Source organism: Mesoplodon mirus (genome assembly GCF_964341445.2).
Source record: "Mesoplodon mirus genome assembly, chromosome: 4".
NCBI classification, from domain to species: domain Eukaryota; kingdom Metazoa; phylum Chordata; class Mammalia; order Artiodactyla; family Ziphiidae; genus Mesoplodon; species Mesoplodon mirus.
The window spans coordinates 111576799-111592031 of NC_138979.1; the positions used below are offsets into that span (position 1 = coordinate 111576799).

The following is a 15233-nucleotide window of genomic DNA, read 5'->3' on the forward strand; positions in this document are numbered from 1 at the left end:
CAATCTGCAGAGAAGGCTGTCTGTTTTTGAGAAATGTTTGAAAATATCATGGTATTACCTGAGCATATAATAAATTAGAATGATTGTTGTAGGGGTCATCAATTTCTTTGTTCAGAATTAAATTTATGTAGCTCTTAATCCTCTCTTTATACACTGTGGTATCCAGATTTTCTTAACAAATAAATGGGTTCCCTATTTTGGTCACTATTGCTGAGTGTTTGGTCACTATTCTGGTCTTGTCCTCTTACAAATTATTGTGGATGAGATCCCAGTGACTTTCTTCCTTTGGTCCCACCCAGACATCAGTGTCGATCAGCCTTCGCTCCTTCAGCAAGGCTGGATGTGTATTCTTCTCCCATGTGTGCCCCCAACCATTACTCAAGCTGATCCTGACATTTTGGTCGCTGTTGCCTTGAGACTTGGGGCTTTTCTTCTCCTCATCCTTTAGAATCCAGCTTGAAACCCATTTTAACGTGAATAAAAAAGAGAAAGCTACCTTTTGTACTCATTCATCCATCCATCGATCCAAGTGTTACTTTGATTCATAGGCTCTTTGCCCTTGAGATGTTATTGTGTGACTGATCCCCAACTGATATGAGTAGGTATCCTCATTCTGGTTTTATTTCCACAGTATGTTCCTCCAGATCTCTGCGTCTGCAATTTTGTACTGGAACAGTCCCTCTCTGTCAGAGCCCTGCAGGAAATGCTTGCCAACACAGGTGAAAATGGCGGCGAAGGGGTGAGTACCTGAATTATGTCCTTGGTGGGGGTTGGGACACTCCATAGCCCAAAAGTATACAATTCAATTCATTCCTCCAGTTTTGAACTAGAAAGCCTTAGTTTTCCAGTTTCCTTGAGTCAGTCCTCTTATTCCTCTTACTTAGCAGCCCTAACTCTGCTTCCTTTGGGTTAACGATCTTCCACCAGAAAATAGAATAGATCACCATTAATGCTGCCTGAACAGGGCATAGGACATTGAACCCATAATCCACTGGGAAATATGGAGAGGCTGAAAGGGCCTTGGGATGGGGGGGTGGGTACCTGTTAGGCTGATTGTTTTTTCTTGGGAAAGTCTCACCAGAGATTTATGACTGCCTCAGTGCAGCACAACCAGGTTACAGCATTTTGGAGAGGATTTCCTGTAGAATGCAGAATCTTTGACATGTACCCAGATTTCCACGGTTTGACTCATGATGAGCAAGTACAAAGCTGTCTTGAGTTTCTATTGTAGGCAAAATTGTCTCTAAGTCTTCAACTGAGGGATGATGGTCTCCCAAAGGTCTCCCAGGCAAGACTTTGGCCAGAGACTTCAGAGTAATGTTTGACCCTTTCACTGATGACCCACATCTATTTATATTCATTTATCATCAAGTATTTTAATTCTATGGCCTGTATATCTGAAGTCCAAACACCCCTCTCCACCCCCCTTAGATACTTTATTAGATGACTATCCTTTATCTTCTGCATTACTACCTCAGACTAACTGCTTTGATTCCTTCTGTGCCTACCTCCCCTATCATTTTTTTTCACTCAACTGTCATAATGTTCTTTCCAAAATGCAAATCTAATCACTACACTTTACTGTTTTAAAGTTCTCTGTCTGCCCATTACCTTAAGAGAAATCCCAAATTCCTTAACTAGGCATAAAGGCTTTCAGGATTTGGTGAGCCCTGCTTACCTTTCCTGCCCCGTCTCTCACCCCCCCACCCCAAGCACTCAGTGATCCAACCACGTTGAATTCCCTTCACTTCCTCAAATGCGACAACTCTCTTTACCCCCAATCATATGTGTCAGCTGTTTCCTCCACGTAAAACAGCTTTCTCCTCCTCTCTCTCTTCCTTTATGTAATCCTTACTTCTCCTTCAAGGAACGAGTCTAGATATTAGGTCGACTGAGAAGCCTTTGTTGACCCCATAAGTCTAGGATGGGTGCCCTTGCTTGAGCAACAGTCAGTAAATAGTTCTTACCATTGTGTACTATAATTACAAATCTAATTTTTTGCATCCTATACTGCACATAGGTAGGAATATTTGCAGGACCTAGCACAGTTTATTACTTGACTTGAAAGAACTCATACATCATAAAGAAGTGTCTCATTGGTGGTAGAAGAGACAATGACCATAGACTCAAGAGAACCAATGTTTACATTTGGGTCATCTTCCAGCTCTTAATGTGATCTTACATAAGTGTTCCAATCTCTTGGTGCCAGAGTGTTCTCATCTATAAAATTAGGATGTTTAATTAGTTTTCTAGGGTCCTTAACACCAATACTTGCGATTCTTTACTCTTTCGGCTTAGCATAGTATGCTTTCATCAGCCACCTGAAATAGCTTTTCCTTAGAGCATTAACACAGGTGAGTTTTTGTTCTTTTGATGTTCACTGAAATCTGAAATCTGTGTTCACCTCCTCCTGACACTGACCTCAGTACCCCATGCTTTCCTCCTTAGGTACATACCCTCAAACGTTTCCAGTTCAGTGGAACACTGAACTTTTTAATTGCTCACTTTTCTTTCCAGTATAGTTAACTCATGATTTACAGACACCTTTGGTGAGAGAAACCTGGTTGATGTGGAATATCACCACTTTCAGTGTCAACCAAGATCAGCTAGACCCTGCCAATATATGACCCAGGATAGAAATTGGGAAGATAGAGAGAAGCTATGTTAACTGGAGAATTATCTTGTGTGCATTCTCTTATCTTGTTTGTTCACAAAGTGCATTTCAAAGGACTTCTTTTTCTTTACCATTTAGTTTGAGTAGTTCAGGGAATCCTATAGATGACAAAGTAAATTGAAAAGTTCTGTTTATAACCCTTGCTCTTCTTTGTTGCCGAGAACTTAAACAATAGTCTTAACTTGATTTGTCTTTTAAAAAAGAATAAATAACAATTCATTTTCCAAATACAATACTAATACCAACTTAATAAGATTGAATTCTTAGTTTTGGAACATATGAATAAGACATACCTTAATTACCAGCCATGTTATAGCAGAAGTTTATTCCATATCATTATATATTTCAGGGGCCATCTTTAATTTATAATATTTAAAAACCAATATGTTAAATCTTATTGGAAGAGCCATTCTCTTTGAAAAATCAAGTCCAAAATAAACTATCCATGACATTTTTTTTTTTTTTGCGGTACGCGGGCCCTCTCACTGTTGCGGCCTCTCCTGTTGCGGAGCACAGGCTCTGGATGCTCAGGCTCAACAGCCATGGCTCATGGGCCCAGCCGCTCCGCGGCATGTGGAATCTTCCCGGACCTGGGCATGAACCTGTGTCCCCTGCATTGGCAGGCGGACTCTCAACCACTGTGCCACCAGGGAAGCCCCATGACATTTTTAATATTAAAAAATCATTGGATAACAATCAGCATGCTGAGTCAGACTCTGAAATTTCCCAATGTGTCCTATTGCTGTTTTGTGCCATTTTACCAAAGAAAAGAGCAATCCAACAGTTATTTCCCATCTTGATACATTATTGCTATTATTATTAATAACTAGAGATCGTAGAGCTAGAGAAAGGGATTTGAAAAGAGAGCTGGAGTACAGATAGGAGAGGGTACTCTTTTTAAATGATTTAGATTTTATTATTTGTTGGTGGCTCCACTAGTTACCTGAACAGCAGCTTCAGTTGCTATAACTGAGAGTTCTTGAAACTCTCTCACAATTCCATCTGGGCTCTCAATCTTTATTATGAGAAATAAAAATTTTTATATATCCTCTTGAGCCTGAATGTTTTGCTTTTCTGAAGTGATTGCTGTGCCCACTTACTATTAGTACTTAATTTGATTTGAGATGATAATATTCAGCAGGGAAGAAAAAGAAAAAGTGGAAAAATCAAGAAGGAAGTGAGTTAACACGACAGAGCATAATGATTCTCCGGGGAGCCTGGGGATGTTTGACTGGGTTCACACCTCCTCTGCATGCCAGTCCATTCTGTTTGGAAACAGGCGTTTACTGCTTTTTAACAGATATTACTTTCCCTAATGATCATGACTGCCACCAAACGGGTTGCTTTGAAGACGGTCATTTTTCCTCCTAGGCATAAACTGGTCCTTTTGTGTCTGTTCACTGCTGCACAGCAACTGAACTTTTTAAAAAAATGACATGAGTTATTTGTTTATTTGTTTGATGAGCGTATAGAAGCCTTTTTGCAAGGATTGACAGTTCTGCAGCAGTTCCTTTTGCCAGCAAATAAAACAGAGGTGTCCAGCTTGGTTTAATGACTGAGTTTATTATGGAATTGTCCTTAGCTACAGCCAGTAGCCTGTGGGACCCAGCTTTATGTTGAAAAGGAGAATGAATGATGAGGAGACCCTGGGGGCAGAGAACGTCAGTGCCCCTCAGAGTCCACCCTCACTAAACTCATCCTTGGGTCACTTTACCACTGATTAAATGCTATCTGATGTTATTCTGGGAATATTACCAAGAGATGGATGCTTGGCACTGTGGCCAATTCAATAGCTGGAGTTTGATGTAAAATCCCTGCATACAAATATTAAGGTATTTTCACATTTTGGATTGATAGAACCTACGTTATGTGAGGTCCCCAACCACCTTCAGCAGGACATGGGGCTAAAAAGAATGTCACCATCTCCCTCTGAGTCCTCAGTCCTCATCATCCTATGGCAATGACTTTGAATACAGACCTAGCAGCATTTGTAGTGAGAGAAGCTCCGTTTTTGGAGTTAGGCAGATGTGTTTTCAGTCCAGGCTAAACCGGAGCGAGTGACCTCTGGGACAAATTGTTTCCCCTTTCTGTACTTGACTTTCCACACCTTCAAAATGCAACCTCCCTCATAGGGTTGGGTGAGAATTAAATAAGTGCTGACAGGTGTCTGTGGGTGTGAAAATGAATATTGGTTCCTCTTTTCATCTCTGGTCTACTTCCTCCTGTCACAGATCCTCAGGCATATTCAAATGCCTCAAAGGAAGGAGAGACCCACACTGTATGACCAGGTGCATGTTAAATCGAGGGCCAAATAACTACAAATGGGTTTTGACGTGAATGAATGTAATGCTTTTAAAAATGAAAGGCCTTGATTTACACAATTACCAGCTGCACTCCTGATAAGGGCTCTGGTTTTCTCTAAAAGTTGACTTAATCACTGTCAGACTTTTACTACTTAAAAAACAAGGGGCTTCCCTGGTGGTACAGTGGTTGGGAGTCCGCCTGCCGATGCAGGGGACACGGGTTCGTGCCACGGTCCGGGAAGATCCCACATGCCGCGGAGCGGCTGGGCCCGTGAGCCATGGCCGCTGGGCCTGCGCATCCGGAGCCTGTGCTCCGCAACGGGAGAGGCCACAACAGTGAGAGGCCCGCGTACCGCAAAAAAAAAAAAAAAAAAAAAAGAAAAGAAAGAGATAAAATATACGAGTAAGAAGAATTAATGTTACGGTTGTATAAGATCACTCTTGACTTTAGATTCTAAAATATCTAGAATGCAAATACACCCTCAGCCTTTTAAACTTGATTGGGAAATGTGACCTGGAAAGATACTGTTTATGCAAGAATCTGTCTCACGGATAAGCTCACTGAGAGGTGGTCCTTTAATTCCCCTTATTACTTATGAGATGGTCCCGTTAACACTAGGGGGAGCTTCAGGCTCCTTTCACTTGCCCCTGTCTTTAGAATAGGGAATACTACACGCAGCACAGTTGCTAAAGAAATGTATGTGTGGTGGCACATTTGTCAGGCTCAGGGATGACGTGCCAATGCTTTCTGAGAAGCTAGGCGTTGCCTCCTGGCGTTGTGTGACCTTGTAAATGGCCAAGGAGGCATAATCTTACATTTTGCTGTATTCATGTAAATGTTATTTAAAGTACATGTCATGAGATACTTACCTTGTAGCCAAGATCAAGACATTCATCCATCTTATAAGGTCATGGAAAATTTAGTCACAGAAAGGTGACAACATCATTAAGAAAGAACCTGCTAAAGATGCATCTCCCCTGACATGGTTAGGTAATGAACAAATCAAAACAGATGCTGATGAGGGGAATTAGAAGCCCATTGTCTAAAGTTTGAATTCTGGCTATGCCCAGATTTAGAGATCTTGTGCGAACTCATCCAGAATGAAGAGGGCAAATAGGAGCCTTACCTTTTTATTCCTGGGACCCTGAGTTCCCACCATCATTTCTGTATTACAGAAGAGAAGGGACAACCCCCATCATCCAGATGTAGCCTCTCAATTTTCTGAGGTTTCTGTCTTCCCTTCATCATTGTCAGAAAAGAGCCAGAATGAGAATTTATTTTGGTATGTATGTGGGGAGGGAACAAGACTGATGGAGAAACTCTGTACACAATTCTAAATAAACCTGGTCCCCACTGATGTTTTATAAAGGAAAGAAATGATTTAATGAGTCAAATCTAACAGTGGGCATTAATTACACCTTTAAAATAGGACATAAGATTTCCTTTGGAGAAAAAGTACAAAGTCACTTCTGCATGTGTCGGTATGTCAGTCCCACGACCCGCCCATATATGCCCTAAAGCTAGGGTAGACAGGATGCACCAAAAATCACTTTGTTAGGTGTTCAAGTCTGAACTTCCTTTGCACTAGTTGGTAAAAAGCCACTGCATCAAGCTCTCCAAGTACCTCCTCGGTGCTCCCACTCAGGACCTCCCCTCTCCAGTGCCACCGCCTGTCGGGTTGTTCATCCTGTGGATGTTACCTGTGCCTACTGCCTAATGGACAAGAGCCAGATACCACAGTATTAAACTCTTAACTTGTTTGACTTGATCCTACTTTTTCTTTTGAAAGGGAGAAAAATAACATTCTGATTTGGGATGCTTCCATTTTTTTAACCTTTGGCTGGTCATCCACACCTGCTACAAAAAAATAATATTTTTGTATTAACAAAATAACCAAACCCATTTGGTGAAATTGCTCTTACATGCAAAAGCTTGAGGGGTTTATATACCAAAAACTACTCTTTAAAACCTGCCGCTTGTTAGAGCTCGTGGCAGCCTGTTTGGTGACAGAGCTGTCACATGGTTTAGTCCTAGTACTGCCACCTACTGGAAGTTTAACTGTGGGCAAATCTCTCACTGCCCTGGGCTTTGGTTTCACCATCTCTATAGGACAGACATCAACATGAAAAAGAACTTCCTCCTGTCTGATGGTTGCAATGTGCCAAGTTAAAATGGAAAAGTGTCACCATCTCACTTCCTCTGGTGTGTCCCATGGGCAATAACCCATCACCAGTTAGCTGTGGAAATTTTAGCCTGTTGGTATTAGCTGTTATTCTGGAGACCCCGGCTCCCATAATTTTAAGTAGATGGATAAATGCATTTATTCTCTTTCTGCCTTGGTGTGGACAAAGAGAATTTTTTCAAACTCCATCCAAAACATCAACCCTAAAACACTAAGTGATGACAGTATAGTTTTAATTTTTTTTTTTGAGACATGAATCTCCTGTAAATTTTCTTTTGGAAGAATATGGGATGTATTCTGCAGTTTCGACAGAACTTCAAAGAGCCAGATATTATTTTCAGAAATTAAACAATAATGAAAGGCCTCCAAACTAAGGTTTTTAATGTATTTTTCCACAGACCAAATTGTCATTAAACTTATGTCTCTTCTCACTTTCTTTCCCCTTCCTTACTGTTCTCGCTCATGTTAGGCTATGATTTTAGAATTTTATGCTGATATAATGGATTTTAATGTTTCTCTGATAAGCTAATACTAATGAAAACGTGTGCAAGAAACTCATATTTTACTGTTGAACCGGTCTTTCGATAACATGATATCTCATTAAAATTTGCCATCTGGAAGACCTTACTTCATGGTAAGAAAACTCCTCTTTGGTAAAAGAAGAAAACTCCTCTTTGGTAAAAGAAAAACTCTAATTGATTGTTTGCAGAATTTCTAAGAAAAAGAAATTCCAAACTTTCTGATGTGGGTACTGACCATTTTCCTTGGGTGGATTTTCTTGCATAAATGTAATTACAAAAAAAAAACTGCAGACAAATTTCGGCTACAGCATGTTGCTTGCTTGCTAGTTTCTTGATGACATCAGCACAGTACTGGAAAAGTAAAAACAAACTTTAACATCTAATGCCACTGCTTACTTCTAGCCAAAATCACAAAATATTCACCAGGTAGGAACTTCATACCCTCTATTCCCATTGGGGTCTTTCTCTACTGTAAGTATCAGCAGCTTCCTCAAATGACTTGAAAGCTTTCAGCAAGACTGGCACACACTAAAATATCCACTTACTGTTTTGCTTTGGATTTTGCTAGCTCAGTGACCTCTCGGAATGGGTATGTGATTCACTCCTTTACTGTACATGTACTTTGCCTGGACAACTGACTCCAGCTGTATTTGTAATGAACTGGGCTTTTCACTTGTGAGTGTTCAGGGCAGTTTCCATCCTTTGTGCTTCTGCAATTTAAAAAGCACCACCACACCACACACTTCAATCTGGTGGAATTAAAGGTGGCTGCACACTTAGGAATTTGTTGCCAAGAAGCTTGTTAAACTGCTGCTCTGAAATTACAAGGATGGCTTGCCTGTGGACTCATTCTTTTTCCTTCGAGATATTGAAAATTGTTTTAAAATTCTTTTTCCCTCTGACTATGGTCTAGATGGCCTGTGGCCATAGGGTTCAAGGTAGTGAGATGACAGAAGTGTGCAGCCTTGCCTTACTCCAAGCTTCTCAGTGCTTCAGACTCGCCTAGCCTATTATGCAACTCCAGCTCTGTCTGCTCCTCCGGAAGGCTGGAATTCATAATAAAAATGGAAGAAGCCAGTTGGATATTTTCCCTTTCCCATGCAACATCCCCAAAGTCAACCAGCAGAAAAATCAAATGTTAATTTCAACAGTTAAGAATAACCATTAAAGTTAACTGGCTTTTTACATTTATTCATATCCTGAGTAGAAGCATTTTCAAGTGAAGAACCCACAGAATTAATTTTTAAAGCTCCAGACTCTATCAAACCCCCTCTTTCTGAATATAGTGTTTCAGCTTGAGTGGAATTGCCTTTTCTTTGGTGGAATGTTTTTTCATTCTGAAGTCAGTACCTCCTGCTTAAAATCAGTATGCCTGTGTGATCTTGGGGTTATTTAGCAAATGTGGTAACGTATAGCTTGGCTGATGTTACACAAACCCTGGAATTCTTCTCATTGTTGCTATGGACATTCAAATGCTTTGTGAATATAGTCCTGTCACACTGACCTCAGTTGTTTTAGAAAGCTTGAGTGTCTTCCCCAAGGCTGGACTAAATGTAGTTTTCAGTGGTTGTATATGTTTGTGTGTGTGTTTGTGTGTGCTTTTTACATTTTAATTGTAAAAAAATTTAAGCATCTTCATTAAAGTTTCTTAGAGGAGTGAGGCAGGATTGGGGTACTTACACTTTCTCCAGTGCGTAGTAAGTAGGTAAATAGTTGTATTCTTATGTGAGATGTTTTGAAGAGAAATTTTGCTGAATTTCTTTTTAATAACTAGTTTGTGGGGGGCGGGGGCAGAGATGAATTTCAGCTGCATTTTTAGAAATTTTTTAAGTCCCGAATTGTGGGATATTTGAATTAGGGGAAATCTTTCATTTTAAGAGCCTTGCTTACCTTTTTAAAAATGAAGCACATTTGGAATTCAAGAAATCCTGGGAGAAGAGAAACCTTTCAAGTTATTTATTAGCCTTTTCCTTTGATCGTGTAATTTACTTTTAATAGCTACTGGAGTTTAAATTATATATTTGTAGGGAAAACTCAGTGAACTAGAAAAAACTCCAGCTTATTTTCATTTCATGAAAGTTTAATGAAATTCTATTCTATTTGGAAATTCTGGTAAAGAAAAATTAACTTGGTTCCAGAGAAACCCTTACCTCAACTGGCACTTTAATCCTCACTGGAGTAAAAACCCTGTAGCCAGTGTCCCAATCCTATGATTACTAATATCTGGTTTTACAATGGAAGGATCTGGAATGACCAAATGGCATCAAATGGAAAGAAAACAAGAATAAGGACAAGATGTAGGAAGTTCATGGGGTAAAAGGGCCTCCAGCTCTGCAGAGGAAAAGGAGGAAAGCTAAAGGCAGAACGCTTGGGTTTTTTTTGTTTTTTTGGTTTTTTTACATCTTTATTGGAGTATAATTGCTTTACAATGGTGTGTTAGTTTCTGCTTTATAACAAAGTGAATCAGTTAAACATATACATATGTTCCCATATCTTTTCCCTCTTGCGTCTCCATCCTTCCCACCCTCCCTATCCCACCCCTCTAGGTGGTCACAAAGCACTGAGCTGATCTCCCTGTGCTATGCGGCTGCTTCCCACTAGCTATCTACCTTATGTTTGGTAGTGTATATATGTCCATGCCACTCTCTTGCTTTGTCACAGCTTACCCTTCCCTCTCCCCATATCCTCAAGTCCATTCTCTAGTGGGTCTGTGTCTTTATTCCTGTCTTACCCCTAGGTTCTTCACAACATTTTTTTCTTAAATTCCATATATATGTGTTAGCATACGGTTTTTGTCTCTCTCTTTCTGACTTATTTCACTCTGTATGACAGAGTCTAGGTCTATCCACCTCATTACAAATAGCTCAGTTTCATTTCTTTTTATGGCTGAGTAATATTCCATTATATATATGTGCCACATCTTCTTTATCCATTCATCCGATGATGGACACTTAGGTTGTTTCCATCTCCGAGCTATTGTAAATAGAGCTGCAATGTCTCCTGTAACTGAGACTTAGGTTGGTACCGAGTGGGGAGGGGGGATCTGATGGGAGGGAGGGAAGTGCAAGACTAGCAGGGGCTGGGCCTTCTGGCTCGGGCCTTGCTGCTCTCTGGGCCTTGTTCTACCCCTCTGCAACATGGGGCCTCAACTACATTAGTGGCTCCTGAACATCTTAGGATGCTCTTCCAGGACCAGTGTCTGTCCATGAGAAAGAATCTGCAGGTCATCAGGAAGAGTAGGAAAATAAAGACAATGTATGAATTGTTTCATTAAGCAAACTTTATAGATGGAAAATTCTGCCTTTCTTATTTTCTGTGATTATGTCCTTTTAAAGAAATATTTATTTCTTATAGTATTTTTAAAGGTTATACTCCATTTACAGTTATTACAAAATATTGGCTATGTTCCCCATGTTGTACAATACATCCTTGTAGTCTATCCTACACCCAGTAGTTTGTACCTCCCACTTTCCCCACCTTGTATCGCCCCTCCTCCCTCCAGCTGGTAACCACTAATTTGTTCTCAATATCTGTGAGTCTGCTTCTTTTTTGTTAGTTAGTTGTGTTTTTTAGATTCCACATATAAGTGTTATCATACAGTAGTATTTGTCTTTCTCTATCTGGCTTATTTCATTTAGCATAATGATTATGTCCTTTTTAGTATTTTATAACTGTAATAAAGTTGGTGTGTTTTCTTTTTGAAAATTATAGTGATAGTGTAAGTGACAGCTTTCTTTCTTTTATAAATGCCTTTATTGGGCAAAAAGTAAGATTGGCAACCATGGATGATCTGTTTTAGTCCTGTTGTTGAAATTGCACCAGTTCTTGAGCTTGTGAACCCCTAAGGTGTATTCTCATGTACAGCTTGTGGACTCCATGTTCTAAATAGTTTCAGCCAAACACCACACATGTGCTTTGGCTTATTTACAAACAGTTTTTGATTTTGTAGCCCAGATAGTTGGTGCCCTTGGTGGTGGTAGTTATTCACGTCTTCCTTGGTGGATAACTCCAGGTCTTAGCTCCGTGATGGAAGGAAGAGGCCTCTGAGTTCATAGGCACCAGTTGTGCCTCTTTTGTTTTTGTTATGGAGAGAAGTGGAGTCAGCACGTTATTAAGAATCACCCGCTTCCATCCCATTGGTGATGTGCAGCTAGAGGCTGGGTTCCCTGCCCCATTTCTCTGCTGCTCCTCTGCCTTTATAAGGTGGAGGGCAGTGGGCAGGAGAACCAGAATGTTGTTCTTAAGCATGAATTCGGAGCTGTGCCTGTGTCAGTGTGGCCAGCACCATGCAGGCTTCTGCGGAAGAACAGCCTGTGGGGATTTGCTTGAGGAAGTGTTTCCTCTTCCTGACTCCCCTGAGTCCTGCTCTCTGGTTGGTGCTGGGGCCAGTGATGGAAACTCATGGCATGACCACTCCTGAAAACACCTGTTTGCATGTCTTTTGTGAGGTATTAGAAAGGTAAGTTGAATTCATCCCTTTTTTTTTTTTAAGCTATGTGTATATCTTTAAATAGTTGTCCCTTTTCTGAAGTTTATGACTTGGTATTAGAAATTTTCAGAATTACTGCTGGAGTACAAAAATCTCTACATTTTACCTTATTAGTGGATACTGGTAACTGAATTGTAATTCTTGAGACACCTTTAGTCAGGCAATCAGAGAGAGCTATCCATGGTGCTGATTCTCTAAGTTAACTCACTACGTGTGTGTTCAGTTCAGGACACAGCTCCAGGGGCCAGAGGACCTGGCATTTTTGCCCCAATAGTTTGTAGGACTGTTTCCCCATGTTACAACCACTTCACCTTTACCTTATCTCCTGCCCTCATGGGGATTTTCCCACGTCAGCTTGCTAAAGGGACTGTTGGCAAACTCTGATCCAATTTTAGGATTTACACAAATTTTGGAAAAAATGACCTGATGTAATACAATATCTCAAATTCACATTCTTTCTCTCAGCCTTTAACAGGGTCCAATAACATGTTTCTATACCAATTTCATCCAGAGATTTCCAATAATGGGGAAAATGGAGGGTGTATATTTAGCAAGATGCTAGCATTTCAGAACCTCTTGCTCCGCTCAGGGTTGTAAACTTTGTGGTGGATTCAACTCCCTCTTCTACTCCCATGTTGCCCCCAGGCAGGCCTCAGCCCCGGGTGATGCTAAGGGCCTGGGAGAGGTCTGAGCTGCGGTAGCCACACTTCTCTGACCCCAGGCGATTGACCTGGGTCGCCAAGAGAATGAGCAACTGCCGTTTCCCAGTTCATTGTTCCCTCTGGGCAGCCACTTTGGTGTGTAGGGCAACAGGGATATACAAATCCATGCTTTATTAGCTACGCTGATTTCAGTCAATGTCAGTGGGAGAAACAGTAGGACTGCGGTAGTCCCGGGCTCTCTCAAGAATGCAGTCTAGGCTACTGTAAACAGCTATAGATGCATATTAATTACTAGACAGTGATAAGTTACCAGGAATTTTTTAGCTGCTCTGGTTCAAGACAGTCTCTCTGTTCCTCTGACTTTCCCTCTCCCTGCAGACTCTTTAGATAACATATTTACTTTTTCAGGTTTCTGAGGATGATTCACAGTCAGCAGTGATCGTTCCGAGTATAAAGAGCAGAAATCAATTGCAGTATTCTTTTTGTTGTTGTTTAATTGCGATATAATTGGTATACAACACTGGTCTACAGCATGACAACTTGGCATACACATATTGTAAAATGATTACTGTGATTAAGTTTAGGTGATATCCATCACCTCATATACATAATTACAAAAACATTGTTTTTCCTTGTGAATTTACTCTCAGCAACTTTCAAAGATACCATACGGTAGTGTTACTAAGGTCATCATGTTGTACATTATATCCCCAGGGCTTATTTATCTTATAAGTGAAGTTTGTACCTTTTAACCACCTTCACCCAATTCCACTACTGACCATTCCTTGCCTTAGTAACCACAAATCTGATATCATTTTCTATGAGTTTGGGGTTTTGTTTTTCTGTTTTGTTTTTTTTTGCAGTACGCGGACCTCTCACTGTTGTGGCCTCTCCCATTGCGGAGCACAGGCTCCGGACGCAGGCTCAGCGGCCATGGCTCACGGGCCCAGCCGCTCCGCAGCATGTGGGATCTTCCCAGACCGGGGCACGAACCCGTGTCCCCTGCATTGGCAGGCGGACTCTTAACCACTGTGCCACCAGGGAAGCCCCTGAGTTTGGGTTTTTTTAGAGTCCACATACAAGTAGATTATACAGTATTCGTCTGACTTACTTCACTTAGCATAATGCCCTCAAGGTCCATCGATGTTGTTGCAACTGGCAGGATTTCCTTCTTTTTATGACTGAATAGTCTTCCATTGTACCACATCTTCTTTACCCATTCATCTGTTGATGGACACTTAGGTTGCTTCTATATCTTCACTATTGTAAATGATGCTGTACTGAGCATGGAGGGTGTAGATATCTCTTTGACATAGTCATTTCATTTCCTTCAGATAAATACCCAGTAGTGGAATTGTTGGATCATATGGTAGTTCTACTTTAAATTTTTTGAGGAACCTCCATGCAGTTTTCCACAGTGGCTACACTAATTTACATTCCCACCAGCTGTGCACGAGGGTTCTCTTTTCTCTGCATCCTTGCCAACACTTGCTATGTCTTGTCTTTTTGATAATAACCATTCTAACAAGCACGAGGTGATATATCATTTCCCTAATGAGTACTGATGTTGAGCATCTTTTCATATACTTGGCCTTTATGTGTCTTCTTTGGAAAAATGTCACTTCAAATCCTTTGCCCATTTTTTAATTGAATTATTTGGAGTTTTTTGCTATTGAGTTGTCTGAGTTCTTCATGTATTTTGGATATTAACCTCTTATCAGATCTATGACTTTCAAATATTTTCTTCCATTTCCATTTTGTTGATTGTTTGCTTTGCTGTGCAGAAGTTTTTATGTTTGATGTAGTCCCACTTGTTGTTTTTTTTTTTTTTTTTTTTTTTTTTCTTTTTGCGGTATGCGGGCCTCTCACTGTTGTGGCCTCTCCCGTTGCGGAGCACAGGCTCCGGATGCGCAGGCCCAGCGGCCATGGCTCACGGGCCCAGCCGCTCCGCGGCATATGGGATCCTCCCAGACCGGGGCACGAACCCGTATCCCCTGCATCGGCAGGCGGACTCTCAACCACTGCGCCACCAGGGAGGCCCCCACTTGTTTATTTTTAATTCTGTTGCATTTGCTTTGGGTGTCATATCCAAAAAATCATTGCCAAGATGTATGTCGAGGAGTTTTTTCCTCTACATTTCCTACCAGGAGTTTTATGGTTTCAGGTCATACATTCAAGTTTTTTTTATCCATTTTGAGTTAATTTTCGAGTGGTGTAAGATCATTCTTTTACATGTGAATATCCAATTTTCCCAGAACCAGTTATTGAGAAGACTGTCTTTTCTCCAGAGTATTCTTGGCTCCCTTGTCAAGTGTTAGTTGATGGTATATGCATGAGTTTACTTCTGGGCTCTTAATTCTGTTCTGTTGGCCTATGTGTCTGTTTTTTATGCCAGTACCAT

At 40.8% G+C, this 15233-nt stretch overlaps 1 protein-coding gene across 3 annotated transcripts in view; it reads left to right on the plus strand.

Moving 5' to 3' along the window:
- RYR3 (ryanodine receptor 3) overlaps window positions 1-15233 on the plus strand; it is a gene marked incomplete at its 5' end in the record, with an annotated part of 560922 nt that overhangs the window by 226570 nt on the left and 319119 nt on the right. For all 3 annotated transcript variants that reach the window (XM_082617154.1, XM_082617153.1, XM_082617155.1), the window contains one exon: window positions 632-739. In XM_082617154.1, the coding sequence (XP_082473280.1) occupies window positions 632-739 (108 nt within the window). The remainder of the gene's footprint in view (window positions 1-631; window positions 740-15233) is intronic.